The sequence below is a fragment of the Hyaloscypha bicolor genome (assembly GCF_002865645.1).
Source record: "Hyaloscypha bicolor E unplaced genomic scaffold K444scaffold_87, whole genome shotgun sequence".
In the NCBI taxonomy this organism is placed as follows: domain Eukaryota; kingdom Fungi; phylum Ascomycota; class Leotiomycetes; order Helotiales; family Hyaloscyphaceae; genus Hyaloscypha; species Hyaloscypha bicolor.
This window is the reverse complement of record NW_020194589.1, coordinates 1,358,213-1,378,376: the sequence shown is the minus strand read 5'-3', so window position 1 is coordinate 1,378,376 and position 20,164 is coordinate 1,358,213. Positions and strand designations below refer to the sequence as shown.

Below are 20,164 nucleotides of genomic sequence, written 5' to 3'. Positions count from 1 at the left end.
CGTATAGCGAAAGAATTGTGTAAATGCTGTTACAAATGGGAAATTCAGAGTATGATGAATCATATGAAGATTGAACTTGAGCTAGAGCTTATCTGCATTCATATCCTGACAACTAAAACCATTTAGAGTAGGCTCTTAATTTCCCCACGGAAGTCGATACCAAACATACAAATATGCTCGACGTTATCATTGACACACTCTCCATCTTCCCAGCAATATGTCTCATTTAAAACCTCAACTCCCAGTAGTAGAGCCAACTTACGATCCTAGGTTTGTTAACTCTCTCCTTCTCCGACGTCCTCCTTTTACTCCTTCTTATTAGCTGATATGCAGGCCAGTCGTCCATTCCCAGATGTTCAACTACTTCACAAGAATGCCATTCTTAACTGCCCTGGAATGACCATGGTTGCCCTCCAAGTCTCTTTCGCACCAAACGGCTCCACACCACCTCATAGCCACGCCGGTGCTTTCCTCGTGGCCCACGTCATCTCAGGATATCTTTTCAACAAGATGAACGACGATCCGATGACAATCCACGGACCAGGGGATAGTTTCAAGGAGAATCCAGGGTGTAGACACAGCATCAATGACAATGCTAGCGCAACGGAACCAGCAACGCTAGTCGTAACCATGATCGTAGAGACGAAAGTCGTGGAGGAAGTTGGGATTGCAGGGTTAGTTGTCATTGATGAAGAGTACAGGGCAATGGTCCAGGAGAGGCAAAGCGGAAAGATTTAGCGGAAGTTGGTGGGAAAATTGGTGGTGGTTGCATAGAATGGAAATATCGCCGAGGGTTGGATGGTAAATTATGAGGTTTTTGGCACTGAGATCAGCAACAGTATAATCGGAAACACATGTCGATTACATTTTTCGATTACTTTCTTCGATCTGGAGTTCCGATTCCCTACCTTTTCTTTATCTCCACCTGAACCAATTCCATATGGCAGATATCAAAAGTTAAAGCTGAGGTTATTCGCTCTTTCCTGAAGGCAAATGGTACTGTACAAGAAATTGCCCGAACCCCCAAGTGTGAATGATAGAAATATCTTCCGGCCATGTCATTTGGTACGAAGAATTGGTAGTCGTAGTAATGGATGGAAGGATAGACTAATGGGAATCAGTGGGAGGGCTATCGAAGAAGGGGGCTTTTGCCAGTGTGAGGCCGTGCCAGAGCTATTTCGCCTATCAGTGAAGGTCGTGCCCCAATCATTCTACTACTGCAAGATCCTTTAATCCAAAAACAAAAGGGGTAGAGTATCGACTAGGGTTTAAGAGGGGAAGACGGTAAAGAGAGAAATGAGTGAGACGGCTATAATCTAAGCTCCCTAAACAATGCGTGGATAAGGTTTATTAAGGGCAACAAAGTAACAAGTGTATTAATTTCTAAGGAACTATTTTTCCTCCGAATTAAAGTATAATCGTTAGGGCTGGACCTATTGACGATTTAGTAGCTAAAGAGTAGCTCAGCTCACACCCCGGAATCAATCTCATCCACAACCATACGTTGCTGCCACTCAACATAATCCTCGCACGTCTGCGCCATTATATCAGGGATCTTTATCTTGGCAATCTCATCCGGACGTTCAAGAATGGTCACGTATAGACCACCGGCCACGTGCGCTGCGATGTGGCAGTGGAACGGCCAGGCGCCGGGGTTGTCGGCTTCGAACTGGATGACGGTGTAGCTGTATGCAGGGATGAGAAGTGTGTCCCGTCGGATCGGATTGAGGGGGTTGACGATAGTGCTGCCGTCCCATTCGCCGGGGCCCGCGGCGAGGATGAAGAAATTGTGCCCATGCATGTGCATGGGGTGGACTGCGAAGCCGGGGTTCACGAGCACAATGCGGATGGAAGCGTTGTTGCCGAAGTTGTAGACGTTCCATTCGGGGGAGTCGGGATAGGAGTTGTTTCCTTTGTTGGAGAGAAGCAGAACCGGGTAGTTGTAGTTCTATCAGGTGGTCAGTGGTGATCTATAAGGAATGGGGGGATTCAATGGACAGCGCGGAAGGAGGAGTTGTTTATTGTCCACAGATAGTGACCGGTTTCGTTTTGTGTAAGCCCGATCTCCATTTCTTGAGTTACGGTTGGTTCAGTGGGGGTGATGGGGTACCAGGGGACGCTGAGGGAGATGTCATCCTACGAGGAGGACCAGGGGGTTAGTGTTTGTGAGCTTGTTTCGTGGGGAACGGGGAAGTGGAAGGGGGTGGGGGAGGGGAACATACATTGCCGCAATTGGCGAGGGAGTCGTTAAGTGCGGGCCAAGCAGTGCTGTTTGAGACCAAGGTCTTATGAGAATAGTAGACGATAGCCGTGGCCAAGGGTTGGTAGTCGTCTGAGCAAAATGCGAGGACTGAGCGCATGGTGAATGCTCCTGTGGTGTTGAGGCCTTTGACGATAACGTCCACTCGTTGGCCGATGCCCACCGTGACAACTAATTTCAAGATCAGTACTTCCAGATATGTGAGACACGAAGGAGAGAGGAGAAAATGAGAGCGTACCTTGAGCATCATATGGCTTGATTGGCACAAAATCTATTGCGATAATCGTCATGTTGTGTCCATCGATTGAGAATTTCTGCTGTCCGTCTCCACCTGCATTGATCAAGCGTAATCTATGCCTTTTGCCAGGTGTGAATCTAAACTTACTAACTCCCACGTTAGATTCACAGGGAGTAGTATCGTTAGCGGCGGTTCTCGAGCAATTGAAGCTGTTGCGGCCGTTGATAAGATTATTATTCGAGAATGGAACGACTGTGCTTTCGTCGGTTCCTAAGGCGAGTTCTTCAAGGGTTAAAGAGGTGGCGTGGAAGTAGTCGCTGAGTATGATAGGTCCTTTGTCTGGAGGGATGTTAGCGGGATTGCTGGAAAGAGGAGTAGTGAGGGAATACCAATGTCGTACTCGATGGTCTTGGGTCCGTGGATAATCAGAGGTCCAAATAAACCCTACGAGACCGGATAATCCGAGAATGAGTTATTGGCTATTTGGAACGTCTTGGGAGTAGAGACGTAGTGAATGCGTAAATAGGGAAGGCATGAATGGGTATAAAGGAGTAAGGAGCATGAATTCACATACATCGGCGTATTGGGCTGAGTAGTGAGAATGATACCAGCTAGTGCCATATAAATCAGCTGTAAAGGTATATGTAAAGGACTTTCCGGACGGAATAGGGCATTGTTGAACACCAGGAATACCGTCCATCCATCTGTGATACTATTAGTGCCGTACGAAAATTCGAGCTGAAATCTACTAACGGAGAACCAGTCTGTGTAATTCCGTGCCAGTGAAAAGCAGTTCCATCTTCCGGATCTGAGATATTATTGTGGATAGTAACTTGAATTGTATCGCCCCTGTCGCGAGTACAGTTAGTAAAGCGAAAGCCCCAAAAATATGTGATTTAATTCTTACCAGTTGGCTTCAATCAAAGGCCCTGGTAATTGTCCGTTAATAAACAAGCCTTCCTTCTGGTATCCATCTGGAGCCTTGAATCCTCTTGCGACCGTCCACTCATATTGTCGAATAACACTGAAAAGGGTTAGCAAAGCTTGGACATGGTTTCGTTTCGGCTTACCCAGTGTAAGGCGGATCAAAGAGAGGCATTAGTTTCATTCTTTTGAACACTTTGTGGCTCTGACAACTTACCAGCTACAGAAAAGCGCAAGTTAGGCACTGTTGGCTTACGTCAGTAGAAGTCTAAATATTTACTATCTGGGGATTTGTTAGTTATTTTTGGCCCGAGAGAAGATGAGGGGAACTTGCAGGGATTTGTGTCATTCGCGGTCTTGAGACCCCAGGGAGCACCATAAGGTAGAGGCTAGAATTCTGTCAGCAAGAGTTATGGGGTCTTGGTGGAACTGGTAAAGATTGAGATGGTGTGAGCACGAAATAGCAAGTGCACGGGTGGTGGAGATCAAGAGGGACAAGAAACGGTAAAGAAAGCAAATGTGTTTTTGAAGTTCCGATTCTAAGTTGTTCACTTCACAGGAACATGTAGAGATTCTGGACTTACGGTGGTAGGTTCTGATGTTACGCAGTAGTCGGTACGAAGTTCTTGATAGTCAACTAGGACCCGTCAGTGTGGAGTATTTTCAAAGACCATGAAGTTTCATTACATTGAGCCAAGACAACAGAGCCCGTCAACAGGGCGTAGAAAGGACTGAACTTCATGTTGGTCGCTAATTTTATAGCAAGATGAAACGTTATGCTGGAATGCGGCATGGTTGAGTGCTTTGAGAATGAATAAGGGAACAAGAGAACTTATATCTGACACAGAGAGATCCCATGTTTTGTGTCTCCTAGAATTGTAATAGGTTTCGCAACAATCTTACTCTAAGGATCTCACCTGAACTTCAGCATTGCATGAAGCCTTCGCAAATTCCTGACAGATCAAGCGTCCCAAGCCTTAGTCTTCAGGCTGAGAGAAATCTTTATGTTATAGCGGTAACGATCTGCAATGGTAATTTCAGATGAGGTAGTGGAAAATATCTATGACATGTAAAGGATGCTTACCTGCCCAATGATGGTCATCGACTACTGCAGAAGCGGTCGGGGAACTCCGATAGTATGCTGCGTAATCAAGTACATGTACCTGAGCTACTCGAATAGTCTCGAACAGCGGCTCCGAACTTGAGAAAAGTCCCATGACAGATAATGCTTGTCCGACATCCCCGATCTGAGACTGGGCCATGAGCGCGACGACAAGAGGAAAGATCTACTCTTGGTACTGATACTGAGGCCCACAACTGGTTAGTCGACAAAACTCGGATGTGAATTTTGATGTTCTGATTTTTCGCAAAATTCTAAATTAGTACTCTTTATTAATTAATTAAAACCCAACTAATTACACTTATAATTAAATCTAAGCCCGCTTATATAAATTACAATAACTTTAAGTAATTATAAACTATTTTAATTATTTTAATTATTTTTAAAACTTATACTTTCTTTATAATAATATATTTAATTATAATATAAAAGTTAAATTGTTTTAATTAAAATAAAAACGTTATATATAATCAGTGTGAGAAATGAATAGATTAGATTAGATTAATGGCTATTAATCTAATCTATTCATAAAATTTTCTCATTAATCATATTCTATTCACGAATTAATTAAGCTAATCATGAATATTCATAAATAACTTGATTAATATACACGTGACCGCAGCACGTAACAGGCTAGCCTAATTAGGTAAGGATCAGGATCTAGTGCTACCTTGCTTCTAGAGAGAAAAGCTCGCTAAGGCAGTGCTAGAGCAAGAACTTTACTTAATTAGGCTAGACCATCACGTGCTGCGGTCACGTGTATATTAATCACGGTATTCATAAATAATCATGATTAATTATTCTAATCTAATCAAATTATATAAGTATCACGTTAATCAAATTCTATTCACACTATTTATGAATATTCATGAATTAATTAATTAATCTGATTAATTTTTTCGCACACTATATATAATATAAAAGAATATTAATTAAAAGAAATCACTAATTTTTATATAAGAAAAGTTAAATAAATAAAGTTAAATACCTTTTAAAAGTATTAAATAAAACATTAACTTATTACTTGAATATATTAAATAGTTATATAAAACTGAATTAAAAATTATTAAGAAAAAATAATATAATTAGATTAAGCTTTAAAAAGTATATATAATATTACTTAAATAATAACTAATTTTCTTCTAATAAATAACTCTTAAAATAAACTTATTTTATTTATACGAGTTAATTTATATAAAAAGCTAATTAATTAAAACTTGCGTTTTATGCTTTTCTTTTCTTCTTTATTTTTTGATTAAAAGGCCACTATTTAATTATAGAAGTAAAAGATTTTTCCCCTATAAAGGCACCTAGCTTTTACGTGATTCCCTACTTAATTTACGTGCAATTACCCCTAAAATTAAAGTGCCCCCGCAATTTTGCATTTCATACTTTTCTCGGTTAGAATTTTTGATCCGTAACCGCCTAAAAACTCACCGTAGCCCAGGCTCGTTAGTTTACTTACACGGCAGTTATCACCTGGCCATTAGTATGTCCTAGTTTTCGTCGACATTCTGGAAGTGGATAGTGGTGACATATTCGGGCTGTCCTCTTACCGGCGGTACAGCGTGGCTGTACGACTGTATCAGCTCTTTGAATTAGGATACATACACAGCTAATCGAATCCGGCCCGCAGGTAACAGCACATCCTGCCAAGCAACGTATGAATAAGCCGCTAAAACCGGATTACCCTTGCGCCAGCAATCTAGTTGCCGCCGCAAGTGAAAAGTGGGTGCACTCAGCTCTTTCATTGATTTGTCTCTGCTTCAGATACACGTTCTGTCCTTCATCAGATTTCTTGGTCTTTGGCCTCTCGACCTCTGAATCGATATGGCAGGTACTTACACCCCGCGACCAGAAATCGCAGCTTTGGTGGAAAATGTAAACAAAGCTGCAGCTGGCTATGAAGCCGCAGCTGAAGGTGACGTCCACGTTGCTCGACGAAATCTTCAGCTAGAGGCTCGAAAACTTCTCTACTCATTGGAAGAGCCCAATTCAGAGGTTTGGCCTCGAATCTTCCAAGTAAGTTCACGTTCTTAATAACACGGAAAGGTGGCCTTTATAATCCCTATCCAACCTACTGTTGCAGGTCAATGTCAGCGCCGCAGTCGAGATCGTCTCGGATCTCGAATTATGGGAGAAGTTCGAAGGGGGAGGGGAAGTTTCTATAACAGAAATGGTGGAGCTCACCAAAGCAGATGAAATCATAATTAGTAAGTATCCCCTCTCTTCCCCCTCATCCCCAAGATCGTATACTAACTCCATTTTAGTCCGCATATTTCGCCAACTCGTAGCCGCAAATCTTTTCATCGAATCCCCAGGCCCAAGCTTCAGGCTCACTTCTCTCGGAAAACCGTATCTACATCCCGACCACCGCGCATTTAACAATTTCATGTTCTTTGATATTATTCCAGCCATTATGGCAATGCCACGAACACTGGCAGAGCATCAGTATAAAGCACCTACGAAAGAGACAGGAACGCCATACAAATGGGCCCACGGTGAAGAACTCTGGACCTGGCTAGGCTCCCATCCTGATCGAGGAGTCATCATGGTTGCCGGGATGCGGTCGCATAATCCGATGGATGCTTATCCATGGGGTATTGAACTTGCAAAGCTGGATCTGGATGATGATGATGTAGCAATTGTCGATGTTGCTGGCGGCCAAGGTCACATCATGGATGGAATCCGCAAGGAGAACCCGAGGATGAAGGGGCGATTTATTGTCCAGGATTTGCCTTCAACGTTCGACGTTGTGCCTTCACCGCCTGACAGAGTAGAGTTCATGGTATATGATATCTTCACTCCTCAGCCCGCCAAGGACGCCTACATCTATCATTATCGCCATATTTTCCATAACTGGAGTGACGGTGATTGTACTACCATTTTGGGACAAATTGTGCCGCTGCTGAAGACACAGCCGAAAAGCAAATTACTTTTGGTTGATGTGGTGTTGCCGAACTCAAATGCTACGATGCAGCAGGCGATTATGGATATAACAATGTTTCCGATGGGAGGGATGGAGAGGAATGAGAGTCAGTGGAAGGAGTTACTCGCAAAGAGTGGTCTGGGGATTAAGAAGATTTGGAGAGGAAGTGAACCAGAAGCATGTATCGAGTGCCAATTACTGTAGAGGCTTTTGCTATTAGAACTACCTTCTAATCCCCAATTTCCTAATAGCGAAAACCTTAGCATCGCAAAAAAAAAAAAGGGTCTCGTGATATCGGACCAACTAGAGGAAATTGTGAGTTGATAATATAATAACACCCATTCGCTAATACGAGGCATAGCGCAATCGGCCTACCGGTTAACTAATCGGGGGTCCCTATTTAGTAATAGAAGTTTGAATACAATTTGGGATCTATTATAGGTTCTATTAAATAATTGCATGGTATTAGAGTCTAAAGATTAAGGGAGCTTAAACTAAAAGATTTACTAGTTTATTCTAAATATATCTTTATTTTTATATATTTTCCTTTATTTAAAACTAGCTATTTATATTATAATATTATCTCATTAAATTTATATCTAAATATATTATTAATTCTAGTTATTTTACTTTATTATATTTTAGTTACTTATTTTATATTTTAAAATATTATAAGTTATATTAAAAGAATTAGAATTCTTTACTTTATAATTTATTATAAGAAAATATAAGATTAAATAAATTCTTTATTAAAGATATTTGAGATATAGCTAAAGATTTCTTTAAAAAAAAGTTATATTTATATTATATAAAAATTGTATTTTATATTTAAAGAAATAATAATATTAGAAGCCTAAAAAGAAATTATTTAATAAAATTATTAAATTAGTATTTATAAATAAAAAGAAAAATAATATAATAAATTTAAATATTTTAGTTTAAAGCCTTTATTAAGTTATATAATTATAAATAAGTTTATTATTATTAGTTTACTAGTAATATATAGTATTATTATATAGGTATAAAATATAGATATATTAAAGTTAATAAAGTTATTATTTAGAAATAAGAATTATAGTATTATAGTATTAATATATAATTCCTAAATCTATTAAGCCTAATAGGAACTAGCTATTAGTCAAATTACTTATAAAATATAAGGTTATATAACTATATCCCGTATTCTATATTCTATTATTTCGAGTTTTATAATTATATATATAACTTCTAAAGAAATAGCTATATTAATAATTATTATATAATATATTTTCTTTAGTTAATAAAGCAATTATAAATTACTTAATGAATTCAAATACTTTAAAAAAAATTAAATTTTATTTTTATTTTTATTTTATTTACTTTTTTAAAGAATTTTAATTAATTAATTAAATTACTAGTTTTCTTTAATTTATTAAGTTTAATTAATTTTATATATATTTAAAATACTAATTCCTGCTTTTTCTTATTATTATTATTATTATTATTATTATTATTATTATTTAGAAATAGGAATTATAAATTATAATATTAATATATAATTCCTAAATTTACTAAGCTTAATAAAATCTAGGTTACTAATTGAATTATTTATAAAATACGAGATTATATAATTATATCTTATTATTTCTATCTCGTATTTCGAATCCTGTAATTATATATATAATTCCCGAAAAAATAGCTATACTAATAGTAGAACTTTTTTAAAAAATACAAAAAATAATATTTCTCTCTAATTATATACTAATTCCCTAATTCGGCCTAATATTAGATTTCCCAAATACTTTATATATTTATATTACTTTTGAGGTTTTAATTATATATTAAAGGCTATAGCCTTTTATATATAACTTTTCCTCTTATAATATTTTATTTTTATTTTGATTTATTCTTCTATATCTAATTATATTATATTTATATTAGTTAGATATTTAAGAGTATTTATTAGCTTTAATTTTATTATAGAATTAGTAAAATTCGATTTTTTTTAATTTTTTTAATTTCCATAATTTCTTAGTATTTATATATTTAATAAAAATATATTTCTCTCGAATAGTTCCTAATTTAATGAGGTATTTATATAAATTACTAGTAATAGTTCTATTTCTAGTATTTTATTAATTATAGATTTAATTAAAGTATTTATATTAAAGCTATAAACTATATTATAGAATTCTAAAACTAGAATACTTTTAATAATTCTTTTATATTTAGTAAAGAACTAATAAATAATATTAGTGTATTTAGTTTTATTTACTAAAATTAGAATATATCTAATTCAGGAAAAGAAATCTCTATTATTTATAAATAAAATATTTATAGAAATAATTAAATATAAAAACTTTTTTACTAGTTTTATAAATCTCAATTTGTTATTAAATATATTTATTAAATATCTTTATATTAGTTTCCGAGAATTTAATAGCTTAAAGAGTAATTAATAAGTTATATAAAGCTTCTAGTTAATAGACTAATATAATATATATTAGATAATATATTAGATAATATATTAGTTTTTAATAAAAAGATTTTAATAAATAGTACTTCTATTACTTATAATAATAATATTTTTTATAGATATAATTTAAAGATTTTTATATTACTATTTTTATATAAAAATAATTCTAATAATATTTATATAAATAATACTTTATTAAACTTGAAATTATAATTAAAAATAAGGTATTTATATTTCTTAATTAAGAACTTAGTCTTTAGGGCTTTAATTACTTTACTTTTATAAAATTATTAGTTTAAAAGCTAATAATTCAGAAGAATTACAAATTAATTATTTTATAAAAAACTTATTAATATAATAGAAATAATAAGTTTTAAACTAATAATTCCTAGTTTTTATTATATTATATAATAGTTTTATAATCTTTAGAATAGAATTATTTTTTTAGATTTAGCTTTTTAATAAGTTTATAAAATAAGTTAATATAAAAATTATAATTAAATAAAATTATTAATTAGATATAAGTTTATAAGATATTATAAAAATATAATTCCGTAATATTTATTATTATAATAATGATATTAAGAACAATTCTCTAGCTAATATATTAAATAATAAATAATTATATTAATATTATATATTCTTATTATTATTATAAGCCTAAATAATTAGTTTTAATTTCTTGAACTTTTTTTCTATACTTTTTTTCTTAATCTTATTAATAAACCAGAAATTAAAGATATATATTTCTTTTAATACCTGAAATCTAAAAGTAATTTCAAATATATTCTTTTTTAAAAGGCTAGTAATTTTAACTTAATAAGAGTTCTTATATAGGTTATTATTTTATAGAAATATTATAATATTCGGGGTTTTATAAAAGTATTCTTTATTATATTTTAATAAAATAGTAAAAATAATAAAAGAAATTATACTCGTATTATTTTTAGTCTTATTATAGAATTCGAGAATAATTTTAAATTTAGAACTATTAGTAATAACTTTAATATCTCTTATATAAAAGAGTTTTATAAAAACTAAATAAAAAATATTATTATTATATAATAGAGCTAGTATATAGTTCTTTCTATTAATAATTACTAGCTTATATAGCTTATTTCAATTACTAAATTAACTAGTATTTCCTTTATATTATATAAGAATATTCGAATTTAAAAAAAGTTTATAAATATTAATAATATTAGAACTATTTCGGGTATTTAGAATTTAGTATTTTGTTTAAAGCTTCTAAATTTTTACTATTACTTTTTTAAATACTATTAATTATTATAATATAATTAGTAATAAGATATTATATTTAGTTATTTAAGGTAAAATACTATAAATTAAAAGAATAATAATAATAATATTAAATTCTATAAAATTATTAATAGTTTTAAAAGCTATTTAAAATATAATATTTTTATTAATTCTATTAATTTTGGCTATAATAATAAAATAAATATATTAAATTAGGCTATAATAATATTTTATAATTTTAATAAAATAATAAGCTTTTATAAAAACGATTTTAGTTTTAGTTTCTATAATATTTATAAATTAAATAAATTTCTTATTAATAAATTACTTTCTAATATTTACTATAATCTAATTAGAAGAGCCTAAATAGATATTAATCTAATTCTATTTTAGAATATCCCAAATATATAAAATATAAGCTTACTAGAAATATAGAAAATACTAATATTATTTCTTAGATTAAACTTAAATTATTCTAGTAATTATTCGAATTTCTAGTATTATTTATAGTATTTTATAAAGTATTTAAGGGCTTTTATATTAATATTATAGCCTATTTATTCTAATATATTTCGAAACTTACTAATAAATAAATAATTAAAATAATAATATAAATATTATAATTCGACTTTTATAAGAAAATAAGAATTATAAATAAAAAATTCAGAAATAAAGTTTTATAATATAGTATTTTAAAATATTATATTATAAATATAAATTATTTAACAGAAATAATAAAATAATTAGTAAGATTATTAAAATAGATCTTTAGTTTATTTATATTATCTAAGCTAAATAGAAATAAATTTTTTATAAATATAATATAAAATTATATTTACTTAATTAGTATTTTTATTATTATAAATCTAATAGAAAATATAGATCTAATACTAAACTAGATATTAATTTAATCTTTAATAATATTATTAGTTTATTATAAAACTTGAAATTAGTTAGAATTAGTAATTAAGAATCTAGAAATTCTAATATTAATTATAATTTTATAAAAGTTATAAATAATATATTTTAATATATTATTAATTATAAATATTTAAATATCTTTTATTTATTTAATAAACTCTAAAATATAATTTTTGCTTATTATCTAATATATAAGAAAAAGAGAAATAAAGTTATTTATAAGAATATTAGTTATAGAAATAATAGAAATAAAAGTAATAGAAATAACTAAAAAGCTTTTAATAAAAATAAAATAGAAATCTAAATAATATTTCTCTCTTTTATTTATTTCTAGTTTATTTTTATTATTTTTATTATTATTTTTTTCTTTTAATTCCTGTAATATATTATATATAAGTATTATTAAAATATTTATTAAAGTTATAAAAGTTTCGGAATTTAAATTAGTAAATATTTCTATTTTTAAATCGAGTTTTTTTAGTATTTTATTTCTTTAATATATACTTTTATAAATAATATTCGAGTTTTTTATATATAAAATATAATATTAAAATATAATTATTATAATTATAAAACTTGAAATAGTTATTACGGATTCTGAAATTATAACCGGGTTTATATTAATAGTTTCTAAATAAATAATAGTTTAAAGAATTTTAAAAATAATAATATTAATTAATAAAATAAGTTTTAATATTAATTTATTATTTTTTCTTATAAATAGTAATAAATAATTAGAGCTTATTAATAAGCTAGCCAAGTTTATTAAAAAGATTTAAAACTATATATTAATATACTAATAAGCCTTAATAAAAATAATAATTTTATTATATAAATATTAGTTTACTAGTAATATATAATATTATTATATAGGTATAAAAATACTAGTTATATTAGTTAGTAAAGTTATTATTATTTAGAAGTAAGAATTATAGTATTATAGTATTAATATATGATTCCTAAATCTGCTAAGCCTAAAGAAGTCTAGTTTACTAGTCGAGTTACTAATAAAATATAAGGTTATATAACTATATCTCGTATTTTATATTTTATTACCTATATTTCATTATCTATATCTCATATCCCGTATCCCGTAACTATATACGTAACTCCTAAAGAAATAGCTATACTAATACTAAAAACTCTCTAAAAAACGCGAAAAATAGTATTTCCTTCTAATTATATATAAATTCCCTAATCTGGCCTAATATTAGATTTCCTAAATATTCTATATATCTATATTATTTCTGAGGTTTTAGTTATATACTAAAGGCTATAGCCTTTTATATATAACTTCTCCTCTTATAATATCCTCCTATCCTATATATCTATTTCCTGTCCTATTTATACTTAATCTATTTCTTTATATCTAATTATATAGTATTTATATTAATTAGATATTTAAGGATATTTATTAGCTTTAATTTCGTTACAGAATTAGCAGAATTTAATTCTCCCTTAATCTATTTAACTTCTATAATCTCTTATTATTTATATATCTGGCAGAGATATATTATATTAATTATTAGATACTTTTTTCGAGTAATTCCTAATTTAATAAGGTATTCGTATAATAACTTCGAATTCATGTAGACTACCAGTAATAGTTCTATTTCTAATACTTTATTAATTATAGATTTAACTAAAGTGCCTATATTAAAGCTATAAGCTATATTATAAAGTTCTAAAGCTAGAATACTTCTAGTAATTCTCTTATATTTAGTAAAGAACTAGTAAATAATATTAATATATCTAGTTCCGTTTACTAGGACTAGAATATATCTAATTTAAGAGGAAAGATCTCTATTATTTATAAATAAAGTATTTATAAAAACGATTAAATATAAGGATTTCTTTACTAGCTTTATAAATCTTAGTTCTCTAGTAATATTCTTAATCTGCTATTAAATATACTTATTAAGTGCCTTTATATTAGTTTTCGAGGGTTTAATAGCTTAAGCGGTAATTAATAAGTTATATAAAGCTTCTGGTTAATAGACTAATATAATATATACTTCTCTAGTATATTAGGTAATATATTAGTTCTTAATAAAGAGATCTTAATAAATAGTACCCCTACTACTTATAGTAAAGAGGGGCACGTGGGGATACTAAAATATATATTGAGAACTAGAGTACTCGGGATACTATTCTTGTGGAAAGGAGAGAAGGAGAGGAGGAGAGAGCTATATATGGGGGTGGTAGACAGCCGGGAGCACCTGACCAGCCACGTGACCCGTTACCTGATTCCCTACTATAATAGTAGTAATATTTTTTATAGAAATAGTTTAGAGGTTTTTATACTAGTATTCTTATATAAAAGTAATTTTAGTAATATTCATATAAATAATATCTTTATTAAATTTGAGATTATAATTAATAGTAAGGTATTTATATTCCTTAGCCAAGAACTTAGCCTTATAGAGCTTTAGTTACTTTATCTTTATAAAATTATTAGTTCTAATAAATAGGATATTATTAGTTTAAAGACTAATAATTCTAAAGAGTTACTTGCTATAAAGGAGGCAAGGGTTATAAGTTAATTATTTTATAGAAAGCTTGTTAATATAATAGAAATAGTAAGTTTTAAACTAGTAATTCCTAGTTTCCGGTATACTATATAGTAGTTTTATAATCTTTAGAACTAAATTATTATTTAGATTTAGTTCTCTAGTAAGCTTATAAGATAAGTTAATATAAAAATTATAATTAAGTAAGGTTATTAATTAGATATAAGCTTGCGAGATATTATATAAATATAGTTCTATAATATCTATTATTATAGTAGTAATACTAAGAATAATTCTCTGGCTAATATATTAAATAATAAGTAATTATATTAATACTATATATTTCTTACTATTATTATAAGCCTGGATAACTAGTTTTGATTTCTTAAACTTTTCCTCTATATTCTTATTCTTAATCTTATTAATAAACCGGGAGTTAAAGATATATATCTTCTTTAATATCTGAGATCTGAGAATAACCTTAAATATACTTTTTTCTAGAAGGCTAATAACTTTAACTTAATGAGAGTTCTTATATAGGTTATTATCTTATAGGAATACCGTAAAATCCGGGTTCTTATAAAGACGTCCTCTACTATACTTTAGTGAAATAGCGGGAATAGTAAGAGGAATTATACCTATATTACCTTTAGCCTTATTATAAAGTTCGGAAATAGGTTTAGGTTTGGGGCTACTAGTAATAACCTTAATATTTCCTATATAAAAGGGCTTTATAGAAGTTAAGTAAAAGGTAGTATTATTATATAGTAGAGCTAGTATATAATTCTCTCCGTTAATGGCTACTAGCTTATATAGCCTATTCTAATTATTAGATTAACTAGTATTTCTTTTATATTATATAAGAATATCCGAATTTAAAAGAAGTTTATAGATATTAGTAATACTAGTACTATTTCGGGTATTTAGGGTATTTATAATCTAGTATCTAGCTTAAAGCTTCTGAATTTCTACTATTATTTTCTTAAGTACTACTAATTACTATAATATAGTTAGTAATAGAATATTATATTTAGTTATTTAAGATAAAATACTATAAACCAAAAGAATTAGAATAATACTATTAGATTTAGTAAAATTATTAATAGCCTTAAAAGCTATTTGAAATATAGTATTCTTATTAATTCTATTAATTTCGTTTATAATAATAAAATAAGTATATTAAATCGGGCTATAGTAGTATTCTATAATTCTAATAAAATTATAAGCTTTTATAGAGATAATTTTGACCTTAGTTTCTATAGTATTTGCAAGCTAAGTAAACTTCTTACTAATAAACTATTTTCTAGTATTTACTATAATCTAATTAGAAGAGTCTAAATAGATATTAATCTAATATTACTTTAGGGTATCCCAAGTATATAATATACTAATATTTTAAAGCTATTAGTTAGCTTAATATCGAGTGCCTTTATTAATAATATAAAGTATAAGCTTATTAGAAATATAGAAAATATTAATAATAATAGAGTAATTAAAGCTAATATTATCTCTTAGATTAAACTTAAATTATTCTAGTAATTATCCGAATTTCTAGTATTACTTATAGTACTTTATAAGGTACTTAAGGGCTTTTATATTAATATTATAGCCTATTTATTCTAGTATATTTCGGAGTTTACTAATAAATAAATAACTAAAATAATAGTATAGATATTATAATTTGATTTTTATAAGAAAGCAGGAGTTATAAATAAAGCTTTATAGAATAGTATTTCAAATTAAGAAAAAGTATCTAAAACATTATACTATAAGTATAAAGTATCTAGTAAAAGTAATAAGATAATTAGTAAAATTATTAAAATAAACTCCTAGCTTATCTATATTAGTTAAGCTAAGTAGAAATAGAGTTTTTATAAATATAATATGGAATTATACTTACCTAATTAGTATTCTTATTATTATAGATCTAATAAAGAATATAAATCTAATACTAAACTAGATATTAACTTAATCTTTAGTATTTTTATTAAGTTAGATACTACTATTAGTCTGCTATAAAACTTGGAATTAGTTAGAACTAGTAATTAAGAATCTAGAGGCTCTAGTATTAATTATAATTTTATAAAAATAATAAGTATTATATCTTAATATATTATTAATTATAAATATCTAAGTATTTTTTATTTATTTAATAGACTCTAAGATATAGTTTTCTCTTATTATCTAATATATAAGGGAAAAAGAAATAAGGTTATTTATAAGGATATTAATTATAGAAATAGTAAGAGCAGAGGCTATAAAAGTAGCTAGGAAGCTCTTAATAGAAATTAAATAGGAATTAAAGTAATATTTCTTTCTTTTATTTGTTTTTACTAATAAGGCTTTAAAAGCATTACTTACTAGTTTATCTTTATTACTCTTATTATTCTTTTCTTTTTTAAATTCAGTAATATATTATATATAAGTATTACTAAAGTATTTATTAAAGCTACAGGTATTTCGGGATCTAAATTAGTAAATATTTTTATTTTTAAATCGAGCTTTCTTAGCCTTTTATTTCTTTAATATATGCTTCTATAAGTAGTATTTAGGTCTCTTATATATAAAATATAATTTTGAAGTATAATTATTATAATTACGGGACTTAAAGTAGTTATTATAGGTTTTAAAGTTATAATTAGGTCCGTATTAATAATTTCCGGATAAATAATAGTTTAGAGAATTTTGAGAATAGTATTATTAATTAATAAAGTAGGTTTTAGTAGTAATTTATTACTTTTTCTTATAAGTAGTAATAGATAATTAGAGCTTATTAATAAGCTAGCCGAGATTATTAAAAGAGTCCGAGACTATATATTAGTATATTAGTAAGCTTTAATAGAAAGTAATAATCTTATTATATAGGAATTTAGTACTTTATAAAGCAGGAGTAAGGCTATACTATAATTTATATAAGTTATTAATTAGTATTTGAATAAGCTTAAATATTTTTTTTTTTAGAATTCTTTACTATTATAATTACTAAAATAATAGTATTTTATTTATCTAAATTTTAATAATAGAAACCGGGGCCTTTAAAAAAGCTATAAATATTTATATAAGCCTTTTTATATATATGGCTTAAGAACTAGTTATTATAAAAGTAGTCTTATACTAGGCCCTTTAATATAATAGGAAAAGCTCTTACTAGTATCTTTTCTAGAAACTTTATATATTAGTAAATATTAAGGAAAATAGTAAGTTTATAATTAAAACTATTATTAGTTCTATTATACTTTTATATTTTAAAATATATCTTTATTATTTCCCTAATAAGTTTCCTAGCAGAAATAATAGATACTAATTAATAGTAGTTCGGGTTTAGTAATAATACTAGTAATAGTAAAAATAGAAGTAGTAAATAGCCTTAATTTAAAGAAAATAGATAAATAGCTTAATTTCTTAACTAAGATTATCTAGTTCTCTTATATCTAGTTCTATCTAGAATAAGATAAACTAATATAATAGGTTCCTAAAGAAGATCTATTCTAATTAGATTATTATTAATAATATTAGTTTTATTTTATATGCTTTTTATTTCTTTTTAGGTAAGATTAATAAAGAATTATATAATAGTAAGGTTTCTATAGTTCTATTTAATATAAATACTATTATACTAAAGTTAGGCTCAAAGATTTTATATAAGTATATAATTAATTAGACTATATACTATAGTATTAAAGTTTTTAAAGTTATCCTAAAATAGATCCTATAGATTATTATTACTTTTCTTATATAAGATATACTAATATATCTTAGTAATTATATATTTCTAAAGTTTAGCCTTTATTTTAGTTATTGGATTAATATTATTCTTTTATTTCTTAATTAGTTTTTTTTTCTTATTAGTATTTATACTAAACCGAGTTTAGGTTCTCTCTAGTATATATGTGTGGTTTATAGTAGAAGGGGTTTAAAGGTAAGGTAGTTTGTAATAGGTTTATAAAAAGGATTTAGTAGTAAAGATATCTAGATACCTGGTTTAGATATCTGGTTCAGATACCAGATACCTAGTTTAGATACCTGGTTAAGATATTAGATACCTAGTTATTAAGATACCAGATATCTAGTAATTAAGATACCAGATATCCTAGATATCTAGGGGTATTATAGGTATTAAAGTAAATATTTTGCCCTTAAATATTTCGTCTATAACAAGAAATTTAGGAAGTTAGGAAGTGAAATATTATAATTCCGGGAGAGTCTAAAGCTTAAAGAACTTAATTTAATAGTAAAATCGAAGTAGTAGTTAAAGAGCTTTAAGGGCATATATAGAACATATATTCCGGAGAAAGAGTCCTATAGATATAAGTATTATATAAGTAGAAAAGATAGTTTCTAAGAAAATAGTCTTGGAACTAAAAGAAGTTAGTTTTAAAGAATAGTAGAAATTAAATAAATAGATAATTAAATAGCTAATTACTTATTAATTAGTAAGAGCTAGATATCTTCTTTATAGGCTATTAAATATTTTTAGGACTAATATAAGAGGGAAACTATAATAAAACAAAAACCCATATAAAGTATACCAGAATACAAAACGTAACTTAATAGTAAAATAATAAATTAAAAGTATAAATAGTAAAGTATAAATAGTATATAGTATATAAAAGCTTAATTAATTAAATATATATAAAGGATTATTCTTTAAGTCTATAGAAAAACCAGCTTTCTTATATAATTTCTGCAAGTTATATATAAAAGGCTATAGCCTTTACTATATAACCTAAACCTTAAAACTACTAAAATAATATGATTTTTAATAAATATAGCCTGCTATACTATATCCGACCTCCTATTTATTTGTACTTATTTCCTAAATACTAAAAATAATAGAAAAATCTTATTTAGAGTCCGAAATAATAAAATATTCAGAATTCTCCTCTATTAGTTAATCTAATTTCTCTTTTATATACCTAAAATAAGACTTATTACCCTTAAATAATCTCATTTCATACTCCCGAACTTGCTTAAAGATAATTCAAATCCGCTTAGTTATATTCTTATATTAAATCCAATATAGTTCTCTATATTAATTAGTATCTGCCTTTAGCTATTACTTAATTTCTGCCTTTACTATAGGGTATTAAGGAGGCTTATTATAGCAAATTATATTATAAACTATACTAATATACTCTAAATAAATAGCTTTTTCGAATTTCATATTATTTATAATATTCTTGAATTAATCTTTAATAAAAAGGAAAAGCTCTAGATAATAGGCTTTAATAACTTTATAAGAGAATTTATTTTTATATATTCTATTCTTAATAATAACTAGACTTATTAGAACTATAGTAAAAGGCCTATTAAGTAGTAAATTATTATTAAGCTATTCTTTAACTTATATATTATCCGAGAATTAATACTTTCCTATAATTTCAAACTAATAGATTACCTAGCTAAAGGCATTTATTTATCTAGTTAAATAGACTATATTTAGAGTCTTTCCTCCTACTACTTTTAATAGATACTCGCCTATTTCCTTAGCTACTTCTAGCTTAAATTTATTAGAAATAGAAAAGTAATTAATATTTTTAAAGAACT

The 20,164-nt window shown here is 27.9% G+C and overlaps 3 protein-coding genes across 3 annotated transcripts; 2 read left to right on the top strand and 1 right to left on the bottom strand.

Annotated features, from left to right (window-relative positions):
• Positions 1 to 217: 217 nt before the first annotated feature.
• Positions 218 to 763, top strand: K444DRAFT_664018 (cupin domain-containing protein; the record flags this gene model as incomplete). The annotated part of the gene is made up of 2 exons (XM_024886914.1): positions 218 to 270; positions 339 to 763. 2 exons carry the CDS (start codon positions 218 to 220, stop codon positions 736 to 738), a joined length of 453 nt encoding a protein of 150 aa, XP_024735670.1. The 3' UTR covers positions 739 to 763.
• Positions 764 to 1,400: 637 nt separating this feature from the next.
• On the bottom strand, positions 1,401 to 4,164 carry K444DRAFT_724368 (multicopper oxidase; the record flags this gene model as incomplete). The annotated part of the gene is given in 11 exon segments (XM_024888623.1): positions 1,401 to 1,948; positions 1,999 to 2,136; positions 2,223 to 2,431; positions 2,451 to 2,837; positions 2,888 to 2,942; positions 3,073 to 3,202; positions 3,252 to 3,347; positions 3,406 to 3,522; positions 3,753 to 3,811; positions 4,007 to 4,059; positions 4,110 to 4,164. 11 exon segments carry the CDS (start codon positions 4,162 to 4,164, stop codon positions 1,469 to 1,471), a joined length of 1,779 nt encoding a protein of 592 aa, XP_024735669.1. The 3' UTR covers positions 1,401 to 1,468.
• Positions 4,165 to 6,307: 2,143 nt separating this feature from the next.
• Positions 6,308 to 7,718, top strand: K444DRAFT_724359 (S-adenosyl-L-methionine-dependent methyltransferase). Its single transcript, XM_024888622.1, has 3 exons — positions 6,308 to 6,564; positions 6,632 to 6,755; positions 6,813 to 7,718. Exons 1-3 carry the CDS (start codon positions 6,373 to 6,375, stop codon positions 7,673 to 7,675), a joined length of 1,179 nt encoding a protein of 392 aa, XP_024735668.1. The 5' UTR covers positions 6,308 to 6,372; the 3' UTR covers positions 7,676 to 7,718.
• Positions 7,719 to 20,164: the final 12,446 nt, after the last annotated feature.

Bases quoted from the DNA above. Each gene is read 5' to 3' on its own strand.
- K444DRAFT_724359 (XM_024888622.1), top strand. From the start codon at position 6,373: ATGGCAGGTACTTACACCCCGCGACCAGAAATCGCAGCTTTGGTGGAA. The intron at 6,565-6,631 runs GTAAGTTCACGT...CTACTGTTGCAG, and splicing joins TTTGGCCTCGAATCTTCCAA to GTCAATGTCAGCGCCGCAGT. The intron at 6,756-6,812 runs GTAAGTATCCCC...ACTCCATTTTAG, and splicing joins AGCAGATGAAATCATAATTA to TCCGCATATTTCGCCAACTC.